At 37.0% G+C, this 16,123-nt stretch overlaps 1 protein-coding gene across 1 annotated transcript in view; it reads left to right on the top strand.

The window, feature by feature from the left end:
• Positions 1 to 16,123, top strand: part of Agmo (alkylglycerol monooxygenase) — a 290,726-nt gene that overhangs the window by 92,933 nt on the left and 181,670 nt on the right. The window contains exon 4 of the mRNA XM_051175085.1: positions 8,162 to 8,265. Coding sequence (XP_051031042.1) covers positions 8,162 to 8,265 — 104 coding nt within the window. The remainder of the gene's footprint in view (positions 1 to 8,161; positions 8,266 to 16,123) is intronic.

Here is a 16,123-nt window from a genome sequence, read left to right as displayed (position 1 = left end):
TATATTCAATATACATATACATAATACACACACATATATATAATATACACACACATAATACATACTTCCTCATCTCTCCACAAATGTTTCTTAATTTTTCTATTAAGTCTCTAAAACACAAATGAAGTGCATATATATATATATATATATATATATATATATATATATGTTTTTTTTCAATCTTTTTTTGGAACATGGACTGCAGCTCATTGGTAGAGCAATCCTTTCATGAGATCTGCCATCACATTTATTGAGAAGTGCCACAGTCCCTAAGAGGGCGTCACCACTAAATAACTACTCAAAATTTCATCAACTCCCATATTAATGCACTCAGCATGAAGGTTCACATGAACTTTTGGTAGCAAAATAACATTTAATTAACAGATGGGTCTTAGTTCTTAACAAGGCCTCAAAGTTCTATTTCATTTTTTATGTTATACAATAATACCTCTTCCTAGAGCATTTTTTCCTATGTTTGTTTTTTGCCATTCTTAAGACCTCCCGCTAGTCATCAAGATGTTATTACTCAGCTCTGTGGTCATGGTCAGCTTCCATGACACTGCAGCTAATGCTATTGCTCAGTCTTTCCTTGCTCATTGTTAAGTGGATCCCACAGTTCAGAAGCCATTTCTGCTTAGACACCATTACAATTTACTCTTCCATTCTCTACCACCCTACTTTTATATACCTAGATAAGGCAAAAATCGTATCACACTTAAATAATAAAATGGTGAGTCTTTGGGAAATAACACATTCCTCTACATTTGAAAACACAAGTGGACTTTATCTTAATCAAGAACTGGGAAATAATTACAGGATCACCATGGGAAGCAAAGTGCGGTGCTGGAAGGACCTGTCAATGGGACCAGGATTGTAGGTGTTACTAACAAAATATTGACCTTGCTTATTTTCTCCCCATGATATTTTCAGTCCTGTAGCTCTGTGAGTGACACTGCCCTTGGAATGAAGTAGTGCGTGATTCAAGGGATTAAGACACTAGGTCATAAAAGACAGAAGGATTATCTGGATTTCCTATCACCACCATTCTAACTCTGTTAAGTAGTGAAAAGAAAATTTTCAGCTTAGCCAGCTGGAAATGCTTTTAAGACACAAACTCCAGTTTGCCGTGCATCATCTAAAGTACCTTTCCTGAGTGAGTCAGTAATAGGAAACACTGAGTAATGCCTTATAAATTTGTAATAACATCATCTTAATTTGTTTATTGAGTTACACTTATATGAGCAAAAGTTATTGGGAATGATATGTTACAATTAGATCAAATAACAAAATAAAAATTTGTGTCACTGTGCTTTTTATGGTTAGTGATGGAACTAGGAGGCTCTGTGCTGAATTTCAGGTACTCTAAAGTCCCCATCCACTGTGTATGTGAACCTGAGAGCCCTGGAGTCACTATGGAACACCGAATGCTGCACATTTCCTTCAGCAGGGATAGGGAGGATACATTAGATTTTTACATTGACATCCATTGTCTCTGCTTGCATGGCATCATTAAGAAACTATCCTGTATATTCAAATAGGTTCAATAGGACTTGGAAAGACAGCCTTTTCAACCACTAACAAGTATCATCAGGAGATGGTAGGCACTTTAATAGGCAGGTTATCGAATTAAACTGCATCTTTATATCCTCATCTATAGACAGGCTTCTGGGAAATATAGGAATTAAATGTGTAAAATGCTTCCATGTTCTCTTTGTGCTAAGCCGGCAGTCCTACATTTGCATCCTTCTTTGATCAAGGCTATTCATTTCTTATTAGTCTCATTTGGAATCAAGACAAAGAGAGGCATCAATGCCACAGCATCTAAACCATTGTAGTATATCCATGGCCCTCATTATGAAATCTCAAATCTCCTTTCTACTGCATTTTGAAGATAGGCAATGAGGAACATGGGCGGTAATGGGTCAATGAGTCTCTCAGCACAGCACAGAAAGACGAGTGTCTTCTCTACGGGAGCCCTGTTTACAAAAATCTTTTGAAACATTTCCTAAAGTATTAAACATACAATGATACAAAATTAATTTGTAGAGTTTTCTAGAAATCAAACATTAACTGATAATAAGTTGTAAGGAGATATATTTTACATATTTTAATATAGATATGGGTTTTGTAGTAAAAAACAATATATTTTGCTACTGAGATGGCTGTGATCCTTGATTTTTAGTTAAGAAACCTTGTTTTAATATGTGATATGACGCGATATTATAGCAGTGTCTAAGTTTTTCAGTATTGAGTCACTTGACCTTGAGTTTTGTTGATGGTGATAGTTATGGATGCATTTGCATTCTTCTATGTTCAGACATCCATGTATGCCTGCACTGTTTTTTGTAGGTACTTTCTTTTCACCATTGTACAGTTTTGGCTTCTTTGTCAAAAATCAAGTATGTTTGCATCTTCAATTAGAGTCCATTAATCAATATATCTGTTAATTTATGCCAGAACCATACTCTACCTCTTTTGGTAAATTTTGGATTCTATTTTGTTAGATATTCAAATGGGTTATACCAGCTTGTTTCTATTGTCTACATGATTGGAAAATCTTTATCCAACATGTTACTCTGAGGTAATGCTTATCTTTGATGTTGAAATTTATTTCTTATATGCAGCAGAAGCGTGAATCCTACTTTTACATCCATTCTGTTAGTCTTTGTCTTTTTGTGTGTGTGTGTGTGAATTAAATCCATTGATATTAAAGGCTATTAATGGCCATTGATTGTTTATGCCTTTTTTGTTGGTAGTGGTGGTGCTGGCAGTGTGTGTGTGTGTGTGTGTGTGTGTGTGTGTGTGTGTGTGTGTGTATGTTTCCACCTGGTGTGGGATCATCTATTGCCTGTGTTTTCTTTGGGTTAGAGTTTTTCTTTTACTACCTCCTATACATCTGGGTTTGTAGATAGATATTTATTAAATTTGACTATATCATCAAATATCTTGTTTTTTCCACCTATGGTGATTCAAATTAAGCTGGGCTGGCATCCCCAGATCTCTTAGAGTCTGTAAGAGGTATGTCTAAGCTTTTCTGGCTTTTAGAGTCTTTATTGAGAAGTAATGTATAATTCTGATAGACTTTTATTTGTATTCTGATACACAAAAGTATGTTACTTGGCCTTTTTCCTTTGCAGCTCTTAATATTCTTTCCTTATCCTGTACATTTAGTGTTTTGATTTATTATGCAGAAAGGGAACATTTTTTCTGGTCCAGTCTATTTGGTGTTCTGTAAGCTTTTTGTACCTGTAGAGGTATGTCCCTTAGGTAGGAAACTAGGAAACTTTTTCTACTATAATTTTGTTGAATATATTTTCTGTGACATTGAGGAGGGATTATTTTCCTTCTTCTATTCCTATTATTCTTAGTCTTGTTTTTCTCATGGTGTACCAAATTTCCTGAATGCTTTGTTTGAGGAATTGTTTGGGTTTAACATTTTATTTGATCAATGAATCTATTTCTTCTATTGTATTGTCAAGACCTGCAATTGTCTCTTCCATCATGTATACTCTGTTGTTGATGCTTACAATTGTAGTTTCTGTTCTCTTATCCAGATTTTCCATCACCAGAATCACCTCAGTTTGTATTATCTTTATTGCTTCTATTTCCATTTTCAGGTTTTGGACAGTTTTGTTTCTGTCCAAATATTTGTTAATTCTGTCAAATGTTTATTAGTTTTTTTTCTTGGGTTCCTTGACATTTATTTGATTTATTGATTTCCTCCATTTTTTATCGTATTTTACTCCATTTCCTTATGGGATTTTTCCATTTCCTCTTTAAGGACCTCTGGCTTCTTCATAAAGTTATTTTTAATGTCATTTATTGTGCCTTATCTTCATTGGAATGTTCAGGTCTTGCTGTTGAAGGGTAGCAGAAGTCTGCTGGCAACAAATATTATTACACTAAATATTGTTCTAATTCTTAGCTTTGTGAAGTACTTTCAGCATTAAATTTAGTTTTTTTGTTCAATTTTGTTTTAAGTTTTCATTTCTTTGTTCATTTCTTTATTGATACTACATTTCTTGATGCCCAGACCATGCTTTACCTTCTTTGAACAGCGTCTTTCTTTGGAATGTCGCTTCCAATTTCCAAGTGCCTGCAGGAGTTGGCTTTATGTCAGTCCCAGTCTCTTTCTCTGCTTCTAACTTGCAGATAAGATGTGAGTTCTCTGTTAACTTTCCCAGAAACAGTTTTGCCTACCTGACTACCTGCCTACTGCCATGCTATACTCACCCTGATGGTCATGGAATCAGCTCTGAAACTTTAGGACCCTTAAATGTTTTCTTTTATGAGTTGCTGTGTCCATGGTGGCTCATCACAGCAATAAATAAGTAACTAACACACAGGATACTCTTTGACTGACTTTCCACATACATACAGCACACACACACACACACACACACACAGAGAGAGAGAGAGAGAGAGAGAGAGACAGAGACAGAGACAGAGACAGAGAGAGAGAGAAGTAGAACAGGTACCATTTGGAAAGAGAAAGGGTTCAATAAGTTCTAGGAGAAGTACCCAGAGAGTAATGTACAAATATAATCAAAACATATTATATATTGCATTAAAATATCACAATGAAGCCCAATACTGCATTTAATGAATACAAATAAAGAAATTGAAAAGTAAAAATCTTGACAGACTTTTATTTACATTACACACTGAAAATAACTGATATTTCAAAGGGAAAATATGTAAACAAAATAAAACAGCAAACTTTCTTGTTTATGAATACAATTAACACTAATAAAGGCCAAATAGTCATAATCATTGAAAGCTGGACAACCTATTACTTTATGTTGAATGAAAAAAAGGCAAACTTCATAAATCCAGTACTGTTTGATTATATTTATCTGACATCCTTGATGCAGAAAAACTTAAAGGACAGGAAACAAATTTCAAGGTAGTGTGGACTGAGATTCTCAGCGAGTCACTGACTACCTTAATTATATACTGCTGTATGACAAGTTAGTAGCTTAAATTAATAACAATCTATTATCAGATGATTTCAGAGATAGAATCAGCATTTGGTTTGTATGAACACCTCCAACCCAAGCTCATAGAGTTTGTTTGCTTTTAAGCTGTTTAACTGATGGCAGGCAGGTTGTAGTATACCCAGGATCTCAGCTGCACAAGGTTCTATCCAAAGTCCCTTATATGATTGCTAGCTGGATTCTTGCTGTTTGTACTAAAAAGCTTAGCCCTTTATAGCTTGTTAGTAAAGCACTTCTCCAAATTACCCTTCATATGTAACTCAGCAAAGGATACTTCCAATCATATGCCTGAGAATGTGAGGATATAAGAGAGTATCTGAGACAGAGCTACTCTTTTCAATTACCAAAGTGACATCCCATCCATCACCATAGCCAAAATCCTTTTTTCCTAGAAAGGAGTCACTTAACCCCACTGATTTGAAAGGAAGGATCACCAAAGGCATGACCATAGTACTAGAATCACCAAAGCCTTGCAACAAGAGGTGGGCAAGAGAGAAGTTTTTTTGTTTTGTTTTGTTTTTTTTCTGTATCGATAGTAATTATATAGCTGTGCTTGAGGGGTTTTAATGCAACGTATACATTTTATAAAGACGTCTTCCTTACTTCTCTCTCTCCCCCCATTATCTTTCTCTCTCTGTGTGTGAGTGTGTGTATGTGTGTGAGTGTGATGCAACATTTTAAGGAGGTACTCCAAAAGCTCAGAACAGGACTTTGGAACTCTAGGAACTAGAGTTACAAGCAGCTGTGAGGCCCTCGGTATGGGTGATAAGTAAACCTGGGTCCTCTGAAATAGCTGCAAGTGCTCTTAACTATTGAGCCATCCTTGCATGACCTGAAACTTATGAATTTATTAAAAGTGTTTAAAATGAACAAAGTCAGTAATATAGCATACATATTACATTAGAGTTCTGCTAAATGAGTAGAATTTTTGGCTACATATTAAACAAAAAATTCATACAAATGTACATTTTGGCACTGTAAATAAGCATAATTATTTCTAATTATGCCATTGCAAAAGACTAATAAAATATTATGTGAACATAAAGTCTACAATTTGCTTATAAGAAAAGAAAAATATATCTATTGAACAGAAAGTATAATTTTATTAAATCTTTCCATGTAAAAATACTTTCTTAAATAATATTATTTTTCTTCCTTAATATTTGCTTTCATTTATTGGAGCCAGCAATTTACCAAATAAAGCATTAAGGAAGGTAAACAAAAAAATCAACTATTAATTTTTCCTTATTCCATTCCCATAAGAATTATTGGAATCATTTTCAAAAAATATATTTTTTTGTAACCATGCTTGAAAATAATTTATTTCCAAAAGGCTGACTATAGACCATCCAAAAAAGTCCAATTTCCCTGATTCTTTTCCATTGCTGGAAAGGGGCATAGGTGAGCCAGTAGGATCTTGTTACTGCATGCTGTTTATGCAGCTGTGTTTCATTGATCTCCAGCTCCTGTTACACAGTTTGTGATGGGAAGTAATGCTTTTAAAACAACTACGGACACAGGTCTTTAACCTCCACCTTCATGGATTCTTTGTTCCACAATTACTTCTGTGGAGATTGCAGGGAAGCAGCACTAGACTACCTTACCCCTCTATGAACCTATATTCTGGTTTTGTTAGGATTCCAATATTTGGAATCAAATACTGTCAAGTCAAAAAGGACATGTCTATTTTTAATGAAGGCTTATTATAAGCACCACATTCTAAAACATTTGATATTGAGTTGTCTAAAGAGAAAATGGTGTTTAAATTATTTCAAGGGCTCAGTTGTAAACAATTTACAAAACTTAGGAAATTTGTCAAATTTATTACATCTTAAACAAAGACCACACACATCTGAAAGTACAAAGAAACAGCCCATGCAATTCTCTTCTATGTAGCTATGTATGTAATAAATAAACTAAAAGTTTGGGCCCTAACCAGTTTCAAATGGTTTCAAATACTGTGTCTGTGTAGTTTTAAAGGACCTTGTGATGGATTACTGCTCATTCATGCAAAATAATTCTTGAATTCTTGGGGACAGTGTGATTACTAGAAGTGATTAAATGATTAAAATAATAAGTAATCGTGATTTTAAGTATACTTATTGGACAATGGTTAATGAAAATACTTTTCTTGCTTGAAATGACAGCAGGTCTTGTGAGGGTGATTTTGATACCTCTTGATGTAATAATCAGTCTCAACTTGCATCTCTGTTTTGAGGACACATGAACATTGTAGGCAGAGTTTCTTTCCAGCCAGGTCCTGCCACCTCTAAGCCCCAAATAAGCACACAGAGATATATTAATTGTTAAACAGTTGGCTGATAACTAGGGCTTCTTATTGGCTAGCTCTTAATTATTAACCAATAACTACCAATCTATGTTTTCAAATGGTCTTGGCTTACTGGGGAATGACTGGACCTGTTACTCCTTTGTCAGCTATCCTCATGGTCTTCCCTCTGCCTTCCTTTTCCCAGCATTCTTGTCTTGTCCCGCCAATCTTCCTCCCTCTACTGGCCAAATAGTGTTTTATTAATCAACCAATAAGACAAACATATATATAGAATGATATCCCCCATCAGAACATAGTGTGAAGTGGTGGACCTCTTGATAAGCTGTGAGAAGAATCATGTACAATGACGTGTGTGTGAATAAAAGTGGAATCTTAAAGATCAGCACCAAATATCATATGGTTTTCTTATTCCAACAGACTGCTTTTAAGATATCTCAAAGGCCATCAGGAAATAATAGGCCACAATATTTCATTATAAACCAATTTCTCCCATTGGAGAATTCCTCTTTAATTAGAAATGTGTTACTACATACTGAAAACTCATCACTTTCCATTTACTATTTTGTTATAACACCACACGTTAGCTTTTTATGATCTGTGATATTGTAAATGTTAGCAAAGCATAAATTTTGGATGTCATTTCATTTCATTAGTAGTATGTTGTTATGCTTCAATTGATATTTATTTATTATTTGTATTTGTGTGGTTCCAAAAAATGCTTAAAGTAACCTCATTTTAATTATCTATTCTGTTGGCCAGGCTTTTCTGAGATGTTTCAGGCTTTTTATCTGCTCTTAGCAGAGCAAAGCTCATGACTGAATCAAAGCTGCTCTCTTCTCATTCTCATCCTTGTTTTAAACCATGTGTTTTTCAGAGATTAATATTATTTGGGCTGCACACCAAGCTCACCACAGTTCTGAAGACTATAACTTAAGCACAGCACTGAGACAGTCTGTCTTGCAGCCATATAGTTCCTGGGTAAGTTGTGGGACATTGAATAAATGTGAAAATATTTGCTTTTGAAATCTCAAGTCAATCTGCTTCCTGCTGTTAAACTATTAGAAGGTATGTTCTAGGTGCTTCTTTATCCTCCAAATGGCTCTTTTATCTTCAGAAGGCCAGACATGTAAGAAACAAGCATTCTTTCCAGAAGTAAATCTTTGTTTGGTGTAAAAACACTCAAGACATGCAGCAATGTATGAAAGCACCTGTCCATTATTATCAATTTTTAGAAATAATATCAACCAGGAGGGAGACATATATAAAATGGGGATTAGTTCAAATATATTCATACAGAAATATTTTAGACACCTTTTATTTTTAATTAAAATCTTCCATTTTTCAAAATTCTTGGAAAACTACCGTGAAACTTAACAAATTGCAGACTTTGTCTTCTAAGGTGATAGTATTTAGAAAACTGACACATTTTGAGATCTGGCCTACATGAAAGTCTTTACTGTTTAGGTCAGTTGGAGATATGTCTGTGGAGGGATTACTGGGTTTCTTCCTCTGGCTTTTTGCTTGAAAAAGTGATTGCTAAGTATCACAGACATGCATGTTTTTGAAATCTACCATGAGGTGCCCTAGACAAAGAGGTGCCCTCTCCATTGCTGTACTGCACTTTACATTTGAAGTATCTAAATCTGTAGACTATCTGAACTTATTTTTAGAGATTAATTTAGCTCATGTATTTCTCTTTAGTGATTTCCTATCATTGACATACTCTCTGTGTGCAAGAGATAAATAAATAGAAACTGTAATATACAGGAACTGTAGTCATTCTAATTCTAAGATATTGGAATTACATTTGCACTTATATATCAGAGATTGTAAAGGAGAATATAGATGAACTCCATCTATAAATCTATGTATGTAGAAGAGGAGAGTTTAGATGAACTCATCCAACCTGGCACCTATACAATTGATTTTTATATCTATATTGTAAGTCTTCATCATCTTTAATGATCATTCTTCAGTTATTATACCATTTGATCTTTGTTAATAAGTTCATAGTTTTATGTTGAATGTTATCCAGAAACTGAAGTTTCATGAGGCTCATTACACAGCTGATAAGTGGAGAATTCAAATCTTAATCAGATGACTTTTAACTGAAAGAAAATATGCAATTTGGGCACTAACCTAAATAGAAGAATAGACAAAGAATACTTGTAAGCCTGTAATGATAACAGTCAATGAGTATATCTTAAAAGAACCTTACCTTAACTATATCATATAAGGGACCCCTATGTTCACATATGCTTAATTTCAGGTTGCTAGAGAAGAATATTATGAACTGAGAGGCTTAAAACAGCAAAACTATAGCCGTGTCTCAGGGTTTCCAGAGTGGTGTTACCACTGAGTTCTCAGGGAATATCTGCACTATATGCTGTTCTAGGCTCTTGCTTGGAGGTTTAATAAAGAAAACAACCAGTGTCCAAGTTTTTCCATCCCATTATTCCTGCATCTTGGTTCAAGTTGACCTTTTTTAACTAAGGGGCCTGATTATCCTGGATGAGAGACCCATGAGGTGCTCTCTGAAGTATACACAATTGGAAAGAATATAACTGTATCTGAAGTTGATCAAGGACATTAGTGCAGTTAATGAATTAGATGCTTATCATCAGAAGAAAAGATTCATCACAACATTACCCACCTCAGAATTTGAATAAATCTTCTATTTTATATATAAAATCTACTTTTTAAAAATTATAAAACTTGGTTTTCAGAAAAGCTCCACTTTGTCAATTGTAAAGTGGAATGCCAATCCTGATAATTGACCCCAGTTGACTCTAATCTCAATTTTGACTCCCTATGAGCCATCCCTGCTATTAAATGAATGTGTACAATGGTGGCTGGATGGTCCCAGCTGCAGTGGTGAAGTCACTGAACAGCAAGCTTTGGACATTTCTTATGTTCTTTGACAGAGTATGGGTCAAAAGAAGTAAAGCCAAACTTGTCACCAAAGGTAGCAGCACCACAAGCAACAGTGGTAGCTGTGGTGTTGAACAAAAAAGGAAAGGCTAGAGAGATACAACCATTTAGTGTGAACATTAAACACAAAGTTCTTCTCCTAGAATATGATAGAACCAAAGTCATCCCAGATGATGAATAGTATCTCTCTTCTAGAGACTGCTACATTCTTGGAAAGTACATGAACTAAAATCATTGTTGAAATGGTGTCACATAAAGCTGCCCATACCACTGACATTCTGAACTATTTCATCATCTAAATAATTTCCACACCTCCCTTTTATAATAAGCTGATGACATCCATCATTTCTGAAGTTTAATTCCACTGTACTGTTGTAAACATTTTCAAATAAAATAATGTAAATAAAAATAATGTGTTCAAATTTAAAAATGAGTACAAATCCAAGCATAACGAGTTTCACACAAATTTATTCCCCCAAAGCAAAATACTTTTATATTATTCTTCCACAGACAGGAAAAAAAAGTCTGTTGAATGAGGAATGTTACAAGTTTATTTTTATTTATTTATTTTTATTTTTATTTTACATATCAATCCGAGTTCCCTCTCCCTCCCTTCCTCCATCTTTGTCTCTCTACCATCCTCTCATGCCCCAGACCACCTTCCCCTCCCAGCCACCCCCACTCCACATGTAGGATGATACCTTCCAGGAAGGGTCTTGTAAATATGTCAAGTCATTTAGAGTAGGAACTAGGATTTCTCTCCTGTCTCTAGGCTAAGGCAGTATCCCTCTATGGGGAATGTGCCCCCAAAGTCCTTTGGTGCACCAGGGATACATCCTGGTTCCAGTGTCAGAGGTTCCTTAGACAACTCAGGCCTTCTAACTGAGACCCATGTTCAGGGGTTATGAATCAGTCCCATGCTGGATTCCCAGCTATCTGTCTGGGGGCCCATTAGCTCCTCCTTGTTCATACCAGCAGTCTCTATGTGTTTCTGTAGCCTGGTCTTGTCCTCCCTCTCTGAATCTGGATTAAAGGTCAGCTCAGTGTTTAGTTGTGGGTGTTTGCTTCTCTTTACATCAGCTACTATATGAGGGCTCCACGATGGTGGATAAGTTAGTCATTGATCTCATTATCAGAGAAGGGCATTTACGGTAACCTTTCATCTGCTGCTCAAAATTTTAGCTGGAGTCAGTCTTGTAGGTCTCTGGACATTTCTCTATGTTCAGTTCTCTTTACAAACCAATAACGGCTCCTTATTTTGTGCTCTCTCTCTCTCTCTCTCTCTCTCTCTCTCTCTCTCTCTCTCTTCTCTTGTCTATTCCTCCCCGGACTCAATCTTCTTAGTCTGACATGCTTTCCTTCTTCCCCTCCTCTTTCTACTAGTTCCCTCTCCACTCACTACCTCCACACTTCCCATATGCTCGGGAGATCTTGTCCCTTTCCCCTTTTGTGAAGGAACATATATGAATCTCTTAGATTCCTCCTTTTAGACAAACCAACCCTGTAAAATAAAAGAACTTCTGGAGGCATCACCATCCCCAACTTTAAGCTCTACTACAGAGCTATAGTTCTGAAAACAGCCTGGTATTGGCACAAAAATAGACAAGTAGACCAATAGAATCGAATCAAAAATCCTGATATTAACCCACACACCTATGAACACCTGATTTTTGACAAAACAGCTAAAAGTATACAATGGGAAGAGGAAAGCATCTTCAACAAATGGTGCCAGCACAACTGGATGATGGTGTGTAGAAGACCGCAGATATACCCATATCTATGGCCATGCACAAAACTCAAGACCAAATGGATCAAAGACCTCAACATAAATCTAGCCACACTGAACCTTTTAGAAGAGAAAGTGAGAGGTACCCTTGAAGAAACTGGTATAGGAGACCACTTCCTGAACATAACTCCTGTCGCACAGACACTAATATCGACAATTAATAAATGGGACATCCTCAAACTGAGAAGCTTCTGTAAGGCAAGGACTCAGTTAACAAAACCAAATGGCAGCCCACAGACTTGGAAAAGGTCTTCACCAATCCTACATCTGACAGGGGGGCTGATCTCCAAAATATACAAAGAACTCAAGAGACTAGTCAACAAAATACCAAATAACCTTATTTAAAAATGGGATACAGAACTGAATAGAGGACTTTCATTAGAGGAAATCAAATAGGCTGAAAGACTCTTAAGATAGTGCTCAACATCCTCAGCTATCAGGGAAATGCAAATCAAAACAACTTTGTGATACCTGCCAGAATGGCTAAAATTAGAAACACCAATGACTACTCATCCTGGAGAGGATGTGGATAAATGGGAACTCCTCCATTGCTGGTGGGAGTGCAAACTTGTACAGCCATTTTGGAGATCAGTATGGCGGTTCCTCAGGAAAATGGGAATCAGTCTACCATAGAACCTAGCAATACTCACTTAGGCATATACCCAAATGATCCAAATCCATGCAACAAAGACATGTGTTCAAATATGTTCATAGAAGCATTATTTGAAATAGCAAGAACCTGGAAGCAACCTAGATGCCCCTCAACTGAAGAAAGGATAAAGAAGATGTGGCACATTTACACAATGGAATACTACTCTGCGGGGAAAAATAAAATGGAATCTTGAAATTGAAATTCACAGGCAAGTGGATGGCACTTGAAGAAACCATCCTGAATGAGGTAACCCAATTACAAAAAGAGGAACATGTTATGTACTCACTCATATATGGATTTTAGACCTAGAGCAAGAGATCACCAGCATATAATTCACACCGCCAGAGAAACTAGGGTATAATTACCTTTTTGTTTGGAGACAGATGATTGAGGACACAGTGGGAAAAGAAAAGTAACATATTACTGTCTAGGGAGTGGGGAGGACAGCCTCCAGCAGCTCAGGGCTTTGAAAGGATCCACCTAGTCGGAATAAGTTAAGAGTTTTATATCTGAGGGATTTTATGGAAAAGACACACCCTCTCTTGATTGCTTCCTTCTTTATTCTCTGGTCTTCTCATGTTCTTTCTACTATATACTATTTTTCTAAAGCTTATAGAATCCAACAAAATTTTTCAGGCAATACAGGAATTACAATATGATTACATTCTGTTTTTTCAAGGGAGTGATTACAAAACAAACAGGAAAACAAACAGTACAGCTTAGGGAGGGGTCATCTTCTTGACAGTCCACAGATAAAAATGCCCAGATGAATGGGATGCATTTAAGAGATAATGCACTATACTATATGCATTGGAGATCTCCCCACATCCACTCACCCCATGCCAGATTCCAAATGAATATAGCAGTAACAAGCATAAAAAGGTCCAGCAGACACAAAAGACATTCTGGGGTCTATAATCCTGTGGCCTTAAGTAAATGAGATTCACTCATTAGAGTATTTCCTCCTGGTGGGCTGACACTTTGAACTTCAGGTGCCACCTGCTGCTACTCTTGACTTGGCCAACAGCAGCAAAGGGCTTAAGTCAGCCTGAATTCTTACCCACCACTTCTTTGTTCCTTCCTCTATCGATGGAAATCAATGGCAGATTTCAGATCTCTTCCTTTTCATTGATATTATCTATAAAATTCCTCATCAGCAGTTATAAAGACCTATAATTTAACAGGTACCAAAGCAAGCTACATTTTAGAACAAATAATAAATGGGTCATGTCTTTGAAAGGAAAATTGGTGTGTGAAATGAAGAGTAAATTAAGCTCAGAGAATAAGTCTTTCATATTATTATGAAAATTAGAGTGACAGACCTTTCATGTGAATCAATTAAAGATAAGAATTCAATTTTCTAGACTTTGTAACCATGATATTTGCATTTTTTTTCTTTTTTTAATTTATTATTTTACATGTCGATTCCATTTCCCTCTCCCTCTCTCGCTCCCTCCCTTTTACCCTCTCTGCCTGCTCACATGCACTCTAGCCACCCTCCACTCTCATCCCCGCACCACAATTCCACATGTAGGGCATTGCCATCCAGGTGGGGTCATGTAGACCTATCAGGTCATTTGAAGTAGAGACTAGGACTACACTCCTGCCTCTAGGTTAAGGCAGTATCCCTCCATGGGGGATGTGTTTGCAAGGTCCTTTTGTGCACCAGGGATACATCCTGGTTCCACTGTCTGAGGTCCCTTAGACTGTTCAGTCCTTCTGGCTAAGGCCCATATTTAAGGAAGCCTGAGTCAGTCCCATGCTGTATTCTCAGCTATCTGTCTGGGAGCCCATTAGCTCCTCCTTGTTCAGGACAGCTGACTCTAAGTGTTTCTGTAACCTGGTCTTGTCCTTTCCATCTGAATCTGGATTCTAGCTTGACTCAGTGTTTAAAAATGAGTGTTTGCTTCTGTTTCCAACAGGTACTAGATGAGGGCTCCATGGATAATTATTTGTTAATCTCACTATCCTGGAAGGGCAGTTATGGAAACCTTTCCAAGGTTGCTCAAATTGTTAATTGGTGGCCGTCTTGTAGGTCTCTACACCTTTCTTTAGGTTCAGTTTTCTCTTCAAACCAATATTGGCTCCCTCTTTTATGTTCTCTCTCTCTCTCTCTCTCTCTCTCTCTCTCTCTCTCTCTCTCTTTCTCTTCTGTCTTCTATTCTTACCCTGACTCAATCTTCCTAGTTGCATGTGTTTTTGTCTCCTCCCACTCTCTTTCTCCTACTTCCCTCTCCATTCACTGACTCCACCCCCCCAATTTCCCCTGTGCTCTGGGGGATTTGTCCCTTCCCCCTTCCTTGAGGGACTTTATATGAATCTCTTAGAATACACCTTGTATCCTAGTTCCTCTGGTGATGTGAATTATAGGCTGGTGATCCTTTCCTCTAGGTCTAAAATCCATATATGAATGAGTACATACCATGTTCCTCTCTTTGTGACTGGGTTACCTCATTCAGAATGGTTTCTTCAAGTGCCATCCACTTGCCTGTGAATTTCAAGATTCCATTATTTTTTCTGCAGAGTAGTATTCCACTGTGTAAATGTACCACATCTTCTTTATCCTTTCTTCAATTGAGGGGCATCTAGGTTGCTTCCAGATTCTTGCTATTACAAATAATGCTGCTATGAACATATTTGAACACATGTCTTTGTTGCATGGATGTGGATCATTTGGGTATATGCCTAAGAGGGGGATTGCCAGGTCCTGTGGTAAACTAATTCGCATTTTTTTCTGAGGAACTGCCATGCAGATCTCCAAAATGGCTGTACGAGTTTGCAGTCCCACCAGCAGTGGAGGAGTGTTCCCATTTATCCACATCCTCTCCAGGATGAGTTGTCATTGGTTTTTCTAATTTTAGCCAATCTGGCAGGAGTAAGGTGGTATTACAAAGTTGTTTTGATTTGCATTTCCCTGATAGTTAAGGATGCTGAGCACTATCTTAAGTTTCTTTCAGCCTTTTTGATTTCCTCTATTGAGAATTCTTTCTTCAGTTCTGTACCCCATTTTTTAATAGGTTGTTTGGTGTATTGTAGTGAGGTAGTCCTTCTGTAGCACTGACCACGCCCATTGGGGGTGGAGCAATGGGCGGAGGTGACCTGAGGAAGGAGGTCGGAGGGGGCCAGGAAGGCGCTCTCTCTTTCTGGCGTGACTCGGACAGGAGAGGATCGGGTTGAATTTCCTGGTGTTCATCTGTCTAGGTTGTAAGTTATTTCTCCCTGAATAAACATCTATTCGGCCTATTTGTTTATCCTGATCCTTATTTACCGCAATAGTGTATTGTTTACTAGTTTCTTGAGTTCTTTGTATATTTTGGAGATCAGCCCTTTGTTAAATATAGGATTGGTGAAGACCTTTTCCCAGTCTGTGGGCTGCCATTTGGTCTTGTCCACAATGTCCTTTGCCTTACAGAAGCTTCTAAGTTTGAAGAGGTCCCATTTATTAATTTTTGATCTCAGTGTCTGTA

The sequence above is a fragment of the Phodopus roborovskii genome, unplaced genomic scaffold (genome assembly GCF_943737965.1).
Source record: "Phodopus roborovskii unplaced genomic scaffold, PHOROB, whole genome shotgun sequence".
Lineage (NCBI taxonomy): Eukaryota > Metazoa > Chordata > Mammalia > Rodentia > Cricetidae > Phodopus > Phodopus roborovskii.
Note: the sequence above shows the minus strand (reverse complement) of the source record. Positions and strands in the feature narration are given on the sequence as shown.